Source organism: Wickerhamomyces anomalus, assembly GCF_001661255.1.
Source record: "Wickerhamomyces anomalus NRRL Y-366-8 unplaced genomic scaffold WICANscaffold_1, whole genome shotgun sequence".
Taxonomy (NCBI): Eukaryota; Fungi; Ascomycota; class Saccharomycetes; order Phaffomycetales; family Wickerhamomycetaceae; genus Hansenula; species Hansenula anomala.
The window spans coordinates 2,892,570-2,907,703 of record NW_017567110.1 but is presented as its reverse complement, the minus strand read 5'-3'; the positions used below and the strand labels follow the sequence as shown (position 1 = coordinate 2,907,703).

The 15,134-nt window shown below is 33.5% G+C and overlaps 9 protein-coding genes across 9 annotated transcripts; 6 read left to right on the top strand and 3 right to left on the bottom strand.

The window, feature by feature from the left end:
• Nucleotide 1: 1 nt before the first annotated feature.
• TMA46 (translation machinery-associated protein TMA46) lies at nt 2–1,059 on the top strand (the record flags this gene model as incomplete). The annotated part of the gene is made up of 2 exons (XM_019180627.1): nt 2–91; nt 154–1,059. Coding segments are annotated over 2 exons (996 nt in total), but the record flags the coding sequence as incomplete, so codon positions are not given.
• Nucleotides 1,060–1,433: 374 nt separating this feature from the next.
• On the bottom strand, nt 1,434–3,314 carry APP1 (phosphatidate phosphatase APP1; the record flags this gene model as incomplete). The annotated part of the gene is made up of 1 exon (XM_019184485.1): nt 1,434–3,314. One exon carries the CDS (start codon nt 3,312–3,314, stop codon nt 1,434–1,436), a length of 1,881 nt encoding a protein of 626 aa, XP_019042049.1.
• Nucleotides 3,315–4,709: 1,395 nt separating this feature from the next.
• On the top strand, nt 4,710–5,477 carry WICANDRAFT_82764 (SDR family oxidoreductase; the record flags this gene model as incomplete). Its single annotated transcript, XM_019185435.1, has 1 exon — nt 4,710–5,477. One exon carries the CDS (start codon nt 4,710–4,712, stop codon nt 5,475–5,477), a length of 768 nt encoding a protein of 255 aa, XP_019042048.1.
• Nucleotides 5,478–6,191: 714 nt separating this feature from the next.
• Nucleotides 6,192–7,859, top strand: WICANDRAFT_82763 (uncharacterized protein; the record flags this gene model as incomplete). The annotated part of the gene is made up of 1 exon (XM_019185434.1): nt 6,192–7,859. The coding sequence occupies one exon, from the start codon at nt 6,192–6,194 to the stop codon at nt 7,857–7,859; it is 1,668 nt and encodes a 555-aa protein (XP_019042047.1).
• Nucleotides 7,860–8,241: 382 nt separating this feature from the next.
• On the top strand, nt 8,242–9,186 carry WICANDRAFT_60885 (uncharacterized protein; the record flags this gene model as incomplete). The annotated part of the gene is made up of 1 exon (XM_019183076.1): nt 8,242–9,186. One exon carries the CDS (start codon nt 8,242–8,244, stop codon nt 9,184–9,186), a length of 945 nt encoding a protein of 314 aa, XP_019042046.1.
• Nucleotides 9,187–9,946: 760 nt separating this feature from the next.
• On the top strand, nt 9,947–10,990 carry WICANDRAFT_60884 (uncharacterized protein; the record flags this gene model as incomplete). The annotated part of the gene is made up of 1 exon (XM_019183075.1): nt 9,947–10,990. One exon carries the CDS (start codon nt 9,947–9,949, stop codon nt 10,988–10,990), a length of 1,044 nt encoding a protein of 347 aa, XP_019042045.1.
• Nucleotides 10,991–11,201: 211 nt separating this feature from the next.
• On the bottom strand, nt 11,202–12,205 carry WICANDRAFT_25804 (40S ribosomal protein eS7; the record flags this gene model as incomplete). The annotated part of the gene is made up of 2 exons (XM_019181194.1): nt 11,202–11,630; nt 12,065–12,205. 2 exons carry the CDS (start codon nt 12,203–12,205, stop codon nt 11,202–11,204), a joined length of 570 nt encoding a protein of 189 aa, XP_019042044.1.
• A 1,066-nt stretch (nt 12,206–13,271) lies between these two features.
• On the top strand, nt 13,272–14,039 carry RKI1 (ribose-5-phosphate isomerase RKI1; the record flags this gene model as incomplete). Its single annotated transcript, XM_019183074.1, has 1 exon — nt 13,272–14,039. One exon carries the CDS (start codon nt 13,272–13,274, stop codon nt 14,037–14,039), a length of 768 nt encoding a protein of 255 aa, XP_019042043.1.
• Nucleotides 14,040–14,135: 96 nt separating this feature from the next.
• Nucleotides 14,136–14,909, bottom strand: ARF3 (Arf family GTPase ARF3; the record flags this gene model as incomplete). Its single annotated transcript, XM_019184484.1, has 5 exons — nt 14,136–14,583; nt 14,635–14,665; nt 14,715–14,752; nt 14,804–14,832; nt 14,883–14,909. The coding sequence occupies 5 exons, from the start codon at nt 14,907–14,909 to the stop codon at nt 14,136–14,138; spliced, it is 573 nt and encodes a 190-aa protein (XP_019042042.1).
• Between the last annotated feature and the right edge of the window lie 225 nt (nt 14,910–15,134).

The following is a 15,134-nucleotide window of genomic DNA, read 5'->3' as shown; positions in this document are numbered from 1 at the left end:
AATGCCACCAAAGAAAGGGAAACAAAAAGAACCAGCTCCAAAGAAGGATGCTAAGAAGAATGCTGCAGATAAAACCTTCGGTATGAAAAATGTGAGTACAAATTATTAAATTGTGTCTAAAATTGTCCGAGAGACTAATAAGTACAATTATAGAAAAATAGATCCACTAAAGTTCAACAATATATTAAACAAGTTGAAACTCAAGTATCAGAAGCACAGATGAAGAAGAATGCTGCAATGGCAAAACGTAAAGCTGAAGAGAAGAAGGCTGCTGAACTAGCAAAGATGGAAGCTCAAAGATTATTAAATATGCAAGTTGAACAAAAAGTTCCATTTGGTGTTGATCCAAAAACTGTTTTATGTGTTAATTTCAAAAATGGTAACTGTCCAAGAGGTGCTAAATGTAAATTCAGTCATGATATGAATGTTGGTAAGAAAGCTACAAAGAAAGATTTATATACTGATGACCGTGCATTAAAAGAAGCTGATACTATGGATAAATGGGATGAAGAAAAATTAAGAAGTGTTATTAAATCCAAACATGGTAATCCAAAGACCACCACTGATAAGGTTTGTAAATTTTTCATCGAAGCTGTTGAAAATGGTAAATATGGTTGGTTTTGGGTTTGTCCAAATGGTGGTACTGAATGTAAATATAGACATTCTTTACCAGAAGGTTTTGTTTTGAAGACAAAAGAACAAAAAAGAATGGAAAAAATGGAATTGGAAAGTCAACCAAAGATTACATTGGAAGAATTTTTAGAAACCGAAAGACATAAATTACCAAAAACTGGATTAACCCCAATCACAGTGGAAACTTTTGCTAGATGGAAAGAGAATAACAAGATTAAAAAATTAAATGATAAAGAGAAAGATGGAAAGAAATTAACAGGTCGTGAAATCATTGAAAAGAAATTCTTGGATAAAAACTATTATGAAAATGAAGATGATGCTTCACAAGCATTTGATCTATCAGAATTTCGTAAAGAATTGGAGCCTGAAGATGACAACATTAAAGATTATGGTGATGGTAAGAATGTTTCATTTGAAACTAAAGAAGAAAAGAAAGAACGTGAAGCTGCTGAATCAAAAGAAAATGGTGATAATGCTAAACTTAACACACAAGCTGTTGCTACAGAACCTGTAGAGGCTAGTGGTTAAGTGTACTACAATCATGTTTTTTTTGTTTTCAATTCCCTTAAAAAGAAATAATTCAAATTATTTATTTTGCATAATTATGTTGGTTTCATTTGTTGATTTTTTATTATTGATCCTTCTCATCTTTTTGTTCTCATACATCGTCATGGATACCTTTGTATAATGGTTTTAGTGTTTTAATTGCAGCTTGTTCGTCTCATAAGTTTTTTTTTTGGCATTTTTTTTTTGAGCACTCTCCTATGTATAATTTATTAATAACTGTTAGGTTTGTGTGCTTATTTCTCAGCTTGTAGAATGTTTTGAATATCGTCATGAATTTCATCAATGTCATTATATAACTTCAATTTTATATTTCCAGCTTTTTTCAAAACAATCAGTGAAGTCAAAATACGACTTATCCATTCATCATTTGTTTCTTCATTGAATGGGACATCTGAATTGAATGATTTAGCAGCAGACAGAGTCTTTGAAGTAAATGACGCAAGCTTAGATCTTGGTGGTGGTGTTGGAACTGGGCGTTTAGGTAATGTTGGTGGATTTAGATCTGAAGATGCATTTGTAGATGAGGATGATGGAGGTGGTGACTCAGGCTTTGTTCTAAGAGATTGAGGCTTTTTAGGAATCGTTGGTGGTTTTCTTTTTTCATCAATATTTTTCTTTGCAAAATCATCAGAACCTTCCTCTAAATCAATTAAATTTTTAACAACTTTTTCAGATTTTTCTTCAGATTCTTTAACCAATCTTTGCAAGTTTTCCTTTGAAGCTTGTTCTTTTGAGATGATATCTTCCTCATCATTCAAATCTATTAGATCCTTCTCATGTTTGACTTTTTCAATTTTTTCCACAAATTTCTTATCACTCTCAGAGAGGTTTCTCTTATTCAAGATATCCAAAACTAATTTCAGTGTATCAATATTTATAGAATTTGGAGCCACTCTCAAAAAAATACCAGCAACTTTCTCAGGATGCAGACGAGCAATATCAACATACGCTTCAAGATCTTGTTCCGAAGTATCACCAATCAAGAAAAATTTCTTATCAGAGAAATGGTCAAATATTCTCTCTAATGGAACTTTCTTCCTAGCATGAGAAGGTTCCATGAATGAGTTTAAGATGTTCCCTGTATATCTTTTCAAATAAATTGCACCAGGAGGGAAATCAAACATTTTAAAGAATTTCATTAAATTTGAATATAACTGATAGGGACTATTTGAAACATAGAAAAATGAAACATCATACTTTTGATTTAAAAATCTGAACCAATCTGCAACACCGGGTACTTCCCATGTTGACATATCATCAGCAAAAGTGTTTCTGAAAATACTTCTTTTATCACCACACACACCTGTGACTTTTATTGTATCATCAATATCACTGACTATAGCATATTTGTTTTTACCAGGAAACAATACATCTTTGAATTCAAATATTTTTTCATCTTCGCTGACTGCAACTTGAACATAGCTTGGTTTGAAATTTGTAACAACATCAAGATTAAAATTCCCATTATTATCAGTTAAAATTTTCAAAGTTTTGATCTCATCTCTTTTTGAACCACCAATTGCAATATTCAATTCGAGATTTCCAATAGATCTGTTTACAAAATTTGCAATTCTTTCTTTCAAAACCTCATCAGTATCAGAACTTGCAGAAGATGGTGGACCATCACTTAAGGAGCCTGCACTTGAAGCAGTACCGGTCCTTCTCACAGAGGACACATCAGAAGAAGCCAATGACGCAGAATCAGATTGTGGTTGATCTTGGATACTATTGATTTGTTCATCTAATTGGCCTGCTGTAGCATCTGATACGACTGCATTATTTGATTTACATAATTGTCTTGCTAATGACATTATGATTCTTTTCTTTCTGGATGACCCATCAGAAGCATAAACCCAGCCATGAACTTGTGTATAGAAATCTTCTCCATTATCACCTTGTCTTGTAAAATGAGGATAAAGTAAGATTTGAGCACCTTGATAATTCTTGTTGGGTATAGCACTATCAGTTTCATTATAGTTAAGCGCCTTATTAGTTGCTTCACTTGCCAATTGAGTTATTGTGGATGATAACGATGGGATATAAACATCTTTGGTGGTTTTAACCATATCAAATAATCGCTGTCTTCTAGAGAATTTGTTTGCTTGTTCAGACATTTTGGATCTTTTTGATGTTGATTCCTTTATTCGTGATTTCCAAGCTCTTCTTTTCAAATAATGAGCTAAAGTTGCCTTTGCTATTGTTTTCAAAGGTTTAAGACTAATATTTCTAGTTTGGACCAGCTGAATTGGAGGCAATCCCTGGCTTTTGGAAGCCTGTTGATAGAATCTTGCCGATTGAAGAAACAACTTTGCGGGCCAAGAGGGATTGCGTTTTATGGATTTGTAGGGTCAGAATTGGAAGTGACCTTGAAACCGCTGATATTATGACACTCTTGAGGTGCTGGATGTAGCTCAAATAGGAGTATTGGAGGGAGTGAAACTGTGCTTAATGTCTCTGTTGTTATTGTTTTGGCACAATCAAAAGGATTTTCAACAAACAACAGCAAAAACAAAAATGTCTGTCACTAGAATACGGGCACGCAAACACCCTGAAGAAGCTGGAGTTTGGAGGAATTGAGATTAAATGATTATAAGGGTGGAGTAGAGAGTTGCCATGGCTGTTGCATTTGTATTCAAAGCTAATTAAAACGAGCTGGTTGATTTTGGTAGGTTATTAATGATCATGCCCATTAAGGTATTATTACTAGTGCCCCAATGATATTTAAATAGCTATATTGATGTATTGTTGACAAAAACTAGAGACGTCAAATATATATATTAATAATGTACAGGAACTCAACACATGCAATTTATAAATGATTATTGATTGAAAACAATAAGGACTATATAAGTATACACAGTAATAATAATGAGCTTTTTAATAAGTGGCTACTGCCCTGTATATAGTAGAATTTGAAGTTCGTAATATAACAGAGTCTAACAATCACATGCAGAAATATTAATATTTTCAAGCTATACTAATTGATAGTTATAAGTACCACTAAGAATATATCAGTCGAGACTGCTTAATGATAACAAAACTTTGCGATTTACTAATTAACATTAGAATTAATGGTAGGTATTACTCAACATTTCGTTGACCACGATAATTAAGCGTCCTCGACATGTTTCGGTCATAATCGGTGGTTTGTATGGCTTTGTACGATGGATGGGCTGTTTAAAAATGATGATTAAAGCACTCAGCCACCGAAAACACTGTGATAAAATCGAGTAAGCCCGGAAGCTGATTAATCTTTGGAGTTTGAACTCTGGAATACCGATAAAATTTTGCCCAGGGACCAGGATTCAGATTTGAAATCAAAATTCAAGGCACTCCGGATTTACAGGAGAAGGTCATGGTATCACCGAGAGGCTTTGATTGTTGAACACGAAACAATAAAGAGAAAAAAAGTATATAAGCTAGGCAAAATGTTCTATTATCTCCACATCCTCTATGATTTAAACCATCATTGAATAAGTTCATTGAATAAGTTAAGTTAAATCATCATAATGTCTGGAAAAGTTTACTTCATCTCAGGTGGGAACCGTGGTATTGGATTCGAATTTGTTAAACAATTATCATCAAACCCTGAAAACACCATCATTGCAAGTGCAAGAGATATTTCAAAAGCTACTGAATTGCAACAATTAGCAGATGCTCAAGGTAATATTAAGATTGTCACTCTTGATGTTGCTGACCAAACTTCAATTGATGCATTGGGTGCTCAATTAAAACCAATTGCAAAAGATGGTATTGATGTTATGATTTCAAATGCTGGTATTGCTCAAACTGCAGCTTTTGCCCCAGAGACAAAAAGGGAAACTTATGAAATCCATTATAGAACAAATGCTCTCGGTCCAATTTTCTTAACCAAAGCACTTTATCCATTTTTAAAGCAAAAAGAAACAAGACATTTGGTTTATATTTCAAGTGATGCAGGTTCTATTGGTGCTCAACATCCAGTAACCACATCTGCTTATGGTCAATCCAAAGCTGCGTTGAATTATAGTGTTAAGGAAATCAGTTTTGAACTAGGTGCTGAAGGTTTCGTTGCAGTCGCCTTACACCCAGGAGCAGTTGTTACTGATATGGGTCAAGAAGCAATTGCAGCTTTCCAAGAATACCAACCAGCATTATTGGAGCAATTCAAAGACATCATTAAGCAATACCAACCTGAAGAAAGTGTCAAATTATTATTGGATAATGTCATTTTAAACTTGGACAAAGAAAAAAATGGTAAATTCTTCAACCTTTTAGGTGAAGAGATCGTCTATTGAGCAAATACCAGATGTTTCAACTATTGTGAGCAGCTCAGATTGCGTGTGTTGTTAATAAAATCTTATAAATTTGTCAGGATAATTGTCGTAATCAAGTGTGACCTACCAGTCATTGTATGAATAACTCAAACACAGTTGAATTCTCTGCGAATTAAACTATTTGATGGCATCGAATTGTTTCCATACAAATCCGATTTCTCTATAACGCTTGAACTCCAGAGCTTGAAATCCAGTAGCTTAGACAGGAGGTAACTTTTACTCATGAGTCATGAATGAATTGACACTTTCAACTTTCAACCATGATCAAAAGTAAGTAATGGTACATCAATCGATTCAACGGAACGTACAAAGCATTTGAAGATAGATCGCGAATTCAATCTACAATATTTGCATTTAGACTTTAAACGAAATGGCCATTTGAATCCGTTATTCATAACCAGTGATCAAACAAGACTCTCATAATCGAACTCTATATGGTCAACTCACCTTCAAATCAAAATTTAAACGAACATCATCACCATGCTACTCGGATAAATGAAAGCACAGCTAGCTAAAAGTTAATCCGTGGGATGTCCGTGGGGTGAAGGAAGTGACATTTTTTTTTATTTGTGTGATAAGGCTAAACAGGACGTATGAAATGAACGAGTATATATAAATGAGCTTGAGCCATTCTCAAGAGCTACTTCCCATATAGATAAGACGTGACATGATAGTATGGTTGATGTTACACTAGGACAAGTCATTTGGTCTGCTGTGAAGCCCATTATCAAAATCTATTTAATCATTGGTACTGGTTTTTTCTTAGCAAAACGTAATATCTTAACAGTGGAAACTACAAGAAATATATCTGATATCATCCTAACTATATTGTTACCATGTTTGGTGTTCAATAAGATTGTATCTAATATAGAAGATTCAGATATTAAAAATGTTGGTATAATTTGTCTTTCATCTGTGATTATATTTGGTACTGGAGGTTTATGTGGTATTATTGTTAAATTAACAAGTCCTGTACCTAAAAAATGGTTTGGTGGATTATTAGCTGGTGCAATCTTCCCCAATATCTCAGATATACCAATTGCCTATTTACAAACTTTAGATACTGGGTTAGTGTTCACCGAAGATGAAGGTAATAAAGGTATTGCACATGTTTGTATCTTTTTGGCAATGTTTACATTATGTTTATTCAATATCGGTGGATTTAGATTGATTGAATATGATTTTAAAGATATCTTGAACCCTGTTGTTGATGAAGAGAATCAAAATGAAAAACTTGAATCAAGTGAAGGGACAAGAGTACCTACAAATGAAGAGGAACAAGCTATAAGCGATGTGAGCGGGAATGATGATGAAAGTGATGAAAGTGACGATGATTTATCATCATTATCACAAACCCAACCACCAAAAGATCAAACACCAATTGCATTAACAAATGAAAATAATAAAGTTCATAGAAGAAACACCATAGATCAACAACAATTACGCACGTTAAGAAACCGTCATCAATCTCGCCGTCGTAATTCATCAATATCAACAACAAGAACTTCAATGAGCAGAGTCCCCACAGCTCAATCACAAGCATCAAATCTATCATATTATTCAAGAATGAGAACCCCAGATATCCGTCGTATGCCATCACAAACAATGAATGATGTTGTTAATGAATATTCAGAAATTGATAGATTACACACTATAGATTCTCAACCCCCAAGATTATCAGAAGTATTGACAACAGATGTTGGTGTTACAGGTGAAGATATTGAAAAAAGTGGACCACCTTTTATGCAAAAATATCATTTAGGTATTATAGTGTTTTTTTTGAAAAATTGTCTAAGACCATGTGCATCTTCATTAATTGCTAGTTTAGCAATTGCATTCATTCCATGGGTCAAAGCATTATTTGTTAAAACTACGGTTTATATGCCTAATGCACCTGATGAATTACCTCCTTTGAATTTCATAATGGATTATACATCATATGTTGGTGCAGCTTCAGTCCCATTTGCATTAATTTTATTAGGTGGTTCAATTGCCAGATTAAAATTGGGTAGTTTATATCCAGGTTTTTGGAGAGCTTCGCTGTTATTAGTTGTGCTTAGATTATGTGTTATGCCTATTTTGGGGGTATTATGGGTCAATAGATTAGTTTCATCAGGGTGGATAGATAAAGACGATCATATGTTGATGTTTGTTATCATGATTAGTTGGGCATTACCCAGTATGACTACCCAGGTTTATTTCACTGCATTTTACACACCATTGGATGCTGAGGATAGGACACAGATGGATTGTGTTTCTGTTTACCTTTTGATGCAGTATCCGTTATTGGTGATTTCATTACCGTTCTTGGTTACCTATATAGTTAAAGTCCAATTTGCATAGAATCGATATACGCTTTATTCTCCATAGTTAACTCCGCTAAAGCAGCTATGTGTCAATGCAGGAGAGAACCGTTACGATGTAGAACCGTGAATAGAAGAGATGGAAATAGATTAGATCAGATTAAATTAGATTAACCAAACTAAATCTATCCAATTTAGCCTAATCAATTTCTTTATCCTGTTTTCTAATTCCTGTTTTGTCCACCCAACAATACACGGGCCCATAGTTAATGAGTTGCTTTGGAATGCACCACAACCAATACACACCTCTGGAAATCCCAAAACCTAATTACATCCCTTTTTTCTGAAAAAAACCACATTTCACTAACATTAATCAAGTAAATCTACTATACTCAATTACTAGATACAAAGATAGAAGAATAATGTCATCTGCAGCTTCAAAAGTCTCAAGTGGTGAGGAAACCAAATCCGCATTCATCATTGATTTCTTAATGGGTGGTGTTTCAGCAGCTATTTCCAAAACAGCAGCTGCTCCAATTGAACGTGTTAAATTATTAATCCAAAATCAAGATGAAATGATCAAACAAGGTCGTTTATCCCATAAATATAACGGGATCATTGATTGCTTTAAACGTACTGCTGCTGATGAAGGGGCCATCTCATTCTGGAGAGGTAATACTGCTAATGTTATTCGTTATTTCCCTACTCAAGCTTTAAATTTTGCCTTTAAAGATAAATATAAAGCAATGTTTGGTTATAAAAAATCTGAAGGTTATTGGAAATGGTTTGGTGGTAATTTAGCAAGTGGTGGGTTAGCTGGTGCAACTTCATTATTATTTGTTTATTCATTAGACTATGCAAGAACTAAATTGGCCAATGACGCTAAATCTGTTGCTAAAGATGGTGGTGGTCGTGAATATAAAGGGTTGTTGGATGTTTATCGTAAAACTTTAGCTTCTGATGGTGTTGCAGGTTTATATCGTGGGTTCTTACCTTCAGTTGTTGGTATCATTGCTTATCGTGGGTTATATTTTGGGTTGTATGATACTTTGAAACCAACATTATTGACTGGTAAATTACAAGGTAATTTCCTAGCTTCATTCTTATTAGGTTGGGCTGTTACTGTTGCTGCCTCTACTGCATCTTATCCATTAGATACCGTTAGAAGAAGAATGATGATGACTTCTGGTCAAGCTGTTAAATATGCTGGTTCTTTAGATGCGTTCCAAAAAATCTTGGCTGCTGAAGGTGTTGGATCTTTGTTTAAAGGTGCTGGTGCCAACATCTTGAGAGCTGTTGCTGCTGCTTTGGTTTTGTCATTGTATGATCAAGCTCAAATCTTGTTGTTGGGTAAGAAATTCAAATGATCATGAGGGTGCTCAAGTGACCGATTTATCTCTTTTTCAATTGCTTCAATTTTATGACTTTTAAAAATTATGTTATACTATATGATATATTCAGTTCTGATACTTAATATTATGATTATTTATGTTCTAAATGTTTTGATGTACGTTGGTGGAAATGACAGATTCCATGGGCAGATAAAGAAATGTCGAGAATTTTCATCAAGAGCTCAGGCAACATTCCATAAAGAACATGTGCAAGATAAAGGATAGAGTGAGTTGATTTGGACCTTTAAGTATTTCTGATTGTTATTCATGGGTCAGTTGGACCTATGACTAGTTGAGCTTGGGTTATTCTCTTACTAAAGAGCCGAGTTCTACTGAAACTACTATCCCAAAGACTACGCCAAACATCAATCCTGCAACCCAGCACAGGAACAAATCCATCATCACCTTTATCCTCATCATCATCTCACCACTCTTCTCTCTTCTCACTTCCAATCTTCATTCTCGCTTAAATAATTCCATATACTCACCACCATCGCCCGTAACCATACCCGATCTGGTGAAAAGTAAACACCTCCAAAAGGTACAGATCTCAGCTATCACCAACCACAATTTTTTCCTTTGCTGTCTTGTGGAAGCACACTCGAAACAAGCACATGAAATTGCGCTGACATTCCCAAAGCATCCATTCTCCAGATCATCACTCATCACATTCCTTGGAGATAACGAAGAGAAGCGCAGGAAATAAAAATTAAATATAACTCAACGAAAAGTAACCATGGAGGAACTACAACCAGATGAAACTAACAACAACAGTACAATGATCAAGGGAAAGTTCAAAAAGACTGTTCTGAGAAGAGATTCGAATTCTGCCCCGTTCAGACCAGCACCTATAGAGGCAAAACCTAGTGACTCTTCAATACCTACAAGTGAATTAACTTCGTTATCGAGACCTCGGACAAGAGATGATGAGAGTATATTTGTCAATACTGGTAAAGTGTCACCTGTGATTAAAGAACCTCCTAGGTTTAGCAGAAGAAGTACTTTCAGTGAGGAATCACCATTAAGAAAAACCAGTGATGTTGATGACGATAACACTGCAATTGATGAATTCATTGATCGTTTGAATATTGGTAAAATTGGAGATTTTTTGAAAAAAATAATCATTGCAATTTGGAAAAGATTACAGAATTCAAAATATATCAATTCTGATAATGATGGTAGAATTCATTTACAATCTTTTTGTATTGGTGTTATTTTAACAAGTGTTGTTGTCATGATTCAACCTTTTTTGGTGGTGTATCTTGATTCATGGATTGTGTTACTTGGAAGATTATTTAAACATTTAATGGCTTGGGTAATGGTTGCTGCTGTACTGTCATATGCTTTCAATACATCAAAGAAGGCTAAACAAGATAAGGAATCACATGAAGCTGTTTCACCACGGTTGAATAATTTTGAAAAATTGCATTATAGAGTGAAGAACAGTTCAAATAATAGTTCAAGATCAACATCTCCAACAAAAACACTCAAGAATAAGAATGGATCACGTCCAAGTTTTTCAAGACAAAGTTTTTCATCAGCTTCAATACCAAGAAGAGATTCAACTGATAGTTATAATGATCAAATGATATTAATGAATATAACTGAAAGAACCCAACAAGATGAGAAATTTAGAATTGATCATCACAATAGTGATAAACCAAAAGATAATTATGAAAAATTTATGGATGTTGCATACAAGAAGAATCAAGAACATGATATTTATAATAAATTTGTTAATGATAGTAAAGAAAACGTGAGAAGGTTAAGCAAGCATTAAAAAGATAGCATAGTATATGATATTAATGATAATGAAATTATGAATGAAGAAAATATTACAATGTAGGCAGTTATCTTTTCTTAAACCTTTTTAAATTAATTTTATAAACAAAATTTTTTGAACCAAAAACACAATTTCTCATTTCATTTTTGAATCTCCCTACAACCAAAATCTATTAATACATTAAACAAATTATATTTGATTGATAATCTTAAAAGTTTTCACCTGGGATTTCGAAAACAACTTGTTTACCAGTTAATTTTGAGTAAACAGATTGGAATGAATCTAATTTATAATCAATTGAAGTGGAATCTTTTGAATCTAATAAAACTTTTTGGATTTTGTTACCACCAACCAAGTATCTAACTCTTTTACCAATGATTTCAGTTGGGAAAACTAAATCTTCCAAGATTTTATCATGAACAGCAGTTAAAGTTCTTGATCTTGGTCTTTTTTGAGTTTGTCTTGAACGACGACCTGGTTTTGGTAAAATACGACGTTCAGCTAAGAAAACAACATGACGATCTGGGAATTTTTTTTCTAATTCACGAGTTAATTTAGTTTGAACTTTGTGGTAAGCTGATAAAGATGGAACTGGAACAAAGATAGCAATGGCTTTTTTACCACCAGTAACTTCAATCTAGATAAATATAGTTAGTATGGAACATTATTTCCAAATCATAACGAGAATTCAAAGAGGTCAGGTGAGACGTTATAGAGGTCAACAAGATAGGGTTGTTTCCCAATATAATCTCGGTTGGTGCCTCAGAATTCCTGTTATTTTGGTCATAATTTCATCTATTTTCAATCTTCTAGTGATTAATATATTATTTATCACATAAAATATGAATAGAAAACAAAATTAGACTAGTTGTTAGTATAAAGTAGTATTTCTCATTTTACTTCTAGTATTCCATATGATAAAAAAAAATATTGAATCCTTTTGAAATTTTTGAAAATAAATTGATAATGACCATAATGATTCCCATATGATGTGTTTCATTCTTTCTCTTCTTCTTGAAGTTCATATCTCCTCCCTCTTTGATATATTCTCTTATGTTAACAAGTACATACTTCTCTGATAGATTTGAATTGTAAAGTTCTTAAATCAGCTTTCAATTCTGGAGAGTTACCTTCCAAGTCAACAAAGGCTTGAGCAACTTGTAATTCTAATTCACTTGGGTTTTCTGAAATGATCTTTGAAGCAGCGGACATGATGGAAACCTTTGGTATTAATGCTCTGTTGTTATCAAAAGTACTTCTAACTAGGTGTTGAAGAAATTATGTTTTCAATTATTTTCACGATGGGTATGAATTTTCACCAAAAACAAGGTCTCGTCCCAAAAGGGAAATGGGACTGGTGAAAATTTCAGCGTGTGCCCATAGTTAAGGGCGGTAGGGGCAACGAAATGTATGAGAGCGAGATAAAATGTCTGGATGTGTTTTGAAATGGTGATATTCGCGAATATTATGTTTTCTATAGCCCTAACACGTATCAGGTGATTATGAATAGGACCTTCAAGGGCTCGATAATAGTTTAAATTACATTTTTGATTTGACAATAAGAACAACATGTTTATGAATTGGGAACACGCAGCGTATTTAGTATCAGAGTGAAAGTGAGGCTTTGTAATGACTGGTTCAGGTAGACAGCGGTCAGTGGGCCAGTGCTTTCAGTTGACTTTAGGTATAGAGCAGTTTATCAGTAAAATTCTTTGACGTGTGAGTCGTGGAGCTGTTTGACTAGGTCAACAACGTTTAAAGCACATCCTAGTTCATTTTGATAAAAGCATGTTAGATTTCCCTAGACAAAGTATATAGAATACCTAGAGTCCAAAAGAGATCAACTACATCATAAAACACAACCACAAGTAATAAACTAATGCTCTTTTCCAGATTAATCACATGGACTTTGTACTTGACATGGACATAATCAATTGTACCCATTCTCCAGATGATGAACAATACATTCAATACACATTTAATAACCTACACATGATCAAAATAAATCCATCCTCTTAATACCAACAACCTTTAATCCTACATGTTTATCACACTAAACTTCTCCAGATTTTAAGTGTTTTTAGCAAGAATTTACCCTCTTAAACGAGATGAATCATGGGGGCCCTTTTAGCCCTTCGGTCTTCATCAAACCATTGATCCAATCATTCCTCACAAAACCACACCTTTTTTAAATATTCTTCAACTTCATTGTATGTTTAAGAGATCAATCTTTCAATTATCAAAGACCAGATCATTCCATACAACCCAAACATTCAAAATGCCATTAATTCCATATTCTGAATTACAACCATTATCAAATCCAACTGAAGAGAGTAAAAGACTTTCAGCTTATAAAGCAGTTGATGAAAATTTACCAAAAGATGCTAAAGTAGTCGGTATAGGTTCAGGCTCTACAGTTATCTATGTTGCTGAACGTATTGCCCAATATGATCATAAAGATGAATTTGTTTGTATTCCAACTGGGTTCCAATCTAAAAATTTGATTGTTGATAATGGATTAAGATTAGGTGCTATTGAACAATATCCAGAATTAGATATCGCATTCGATGGTGCAGATGAAGTGGATTCCCAAGTCAATGCTATAAAAGGTGGTGGTGCTTGTCTTTTCCAAGAAAAATTAGTTGCCTATTCAGCTGCAAAATTTATACTAGTTGCAGATTATAGAAAGAAATCTCCAGATTATTTAGGTGTTCAATGGACAAAAGGTGTTCCAATCGAAGTTGTTCCAATTGCTTATATCCATATTCAAAAACAATTGGAAAAATTAGGTGCTCAAACTGTTACTTTAAGACAAGGTGGTACTGCAAAAGCTGGTCCTGTTATCACAGATAATATGAATTTTATAATTGATGCTCATTTTGGAACAATTCAAAACCCTGTGGAATTACATCAAAAGATTAAAAACTTGACAGGTGTTGTTGATACTGGGTTATTTATTGGACATGCCGATAAGGCTTATTTTGGTGAACAAGATGGTAGTGTTGTTATTAGAACTAAAGAAGGTGATAAACATGTGATTGTGTGATTATTATTTAATTAAAACAATTGAAAGAAAGTTAATATATGTATATGAAATGATGAATTAAAAATTTGGAGGGTATATGTGTAAGAAAATGTCTCTTTAATTTGGTGTTGTTTTTGGTTTAAAATTATTAGAAATCCAACTCAATCCTTCTATCAAACCTTGTCCAGTCAATGCATTTGTTCCAATAACTGCATATAATTGATCTTTTGTTATATTTTGTTTCAATTCTAAAAATTCTGAAATCTCTTTTGGTGACATTGAATTTTTCAAATCTTGTTTATTTGCAAATACTAGTAATAAAAATCCCTTTGTTGTTGCATTCCCACTCAATTCACTTAAAACTTTATACAATTGTCTTTTGGATTCTTCTAATCTTGTTTTATCAGAACTATCAATGACGTATATCAGAGCATTAGTCTTGGGGTAATAATGTCTCCATAATGGTCTTAATCTATCTTGTCCACCTACATCCCACATATTAAATTTGACATTTTTATATTGGAACGTTTCCACATTGAACCCTACCGTTGGTGCTGTTGTTTTTCTATTAAGTCGTTAGCTTATAATCCATTGGGGGCTTTATATCAATACTCACATTTTGTTTAATTTTAATTTGTATAGAATGGCTTAAATGGTTAGTTATATTTCTTTTAAAACTCTTGTTCTTCAACTCACTTGTTTTACCAGCAGAATCTAGCCCAAGCATCAGTATTCTAATATTTGTTAGAGCTGGTTTTCCTACATTAACACTGATGAAAACTCACTTCATCTCTTTTGTACCAAAGAGTTTCCCCTTGTATATGTTAGTCATTGTTCATGTATCCTACTAACCATTAAACTCACCATTATTTTTGAAACTGAACCACCCATTTTGACTTCTCTATATTATATCTATAACTCAACGACCCAACCAACTTATCAACTGAAGGAATAAGAATTCAACCCAATATTTACACTTTTTTTGCAGTGTTTTCATGAAATTTTAGATGCAGCATGAAAAATGTGTTGTGGTTTCAAAAACGATTTACAAAAATTTCCAAATTTGTCAAATTAACAAAATTTCGTGTTTTTGGTGTCATGAAAACGTTTTTACAA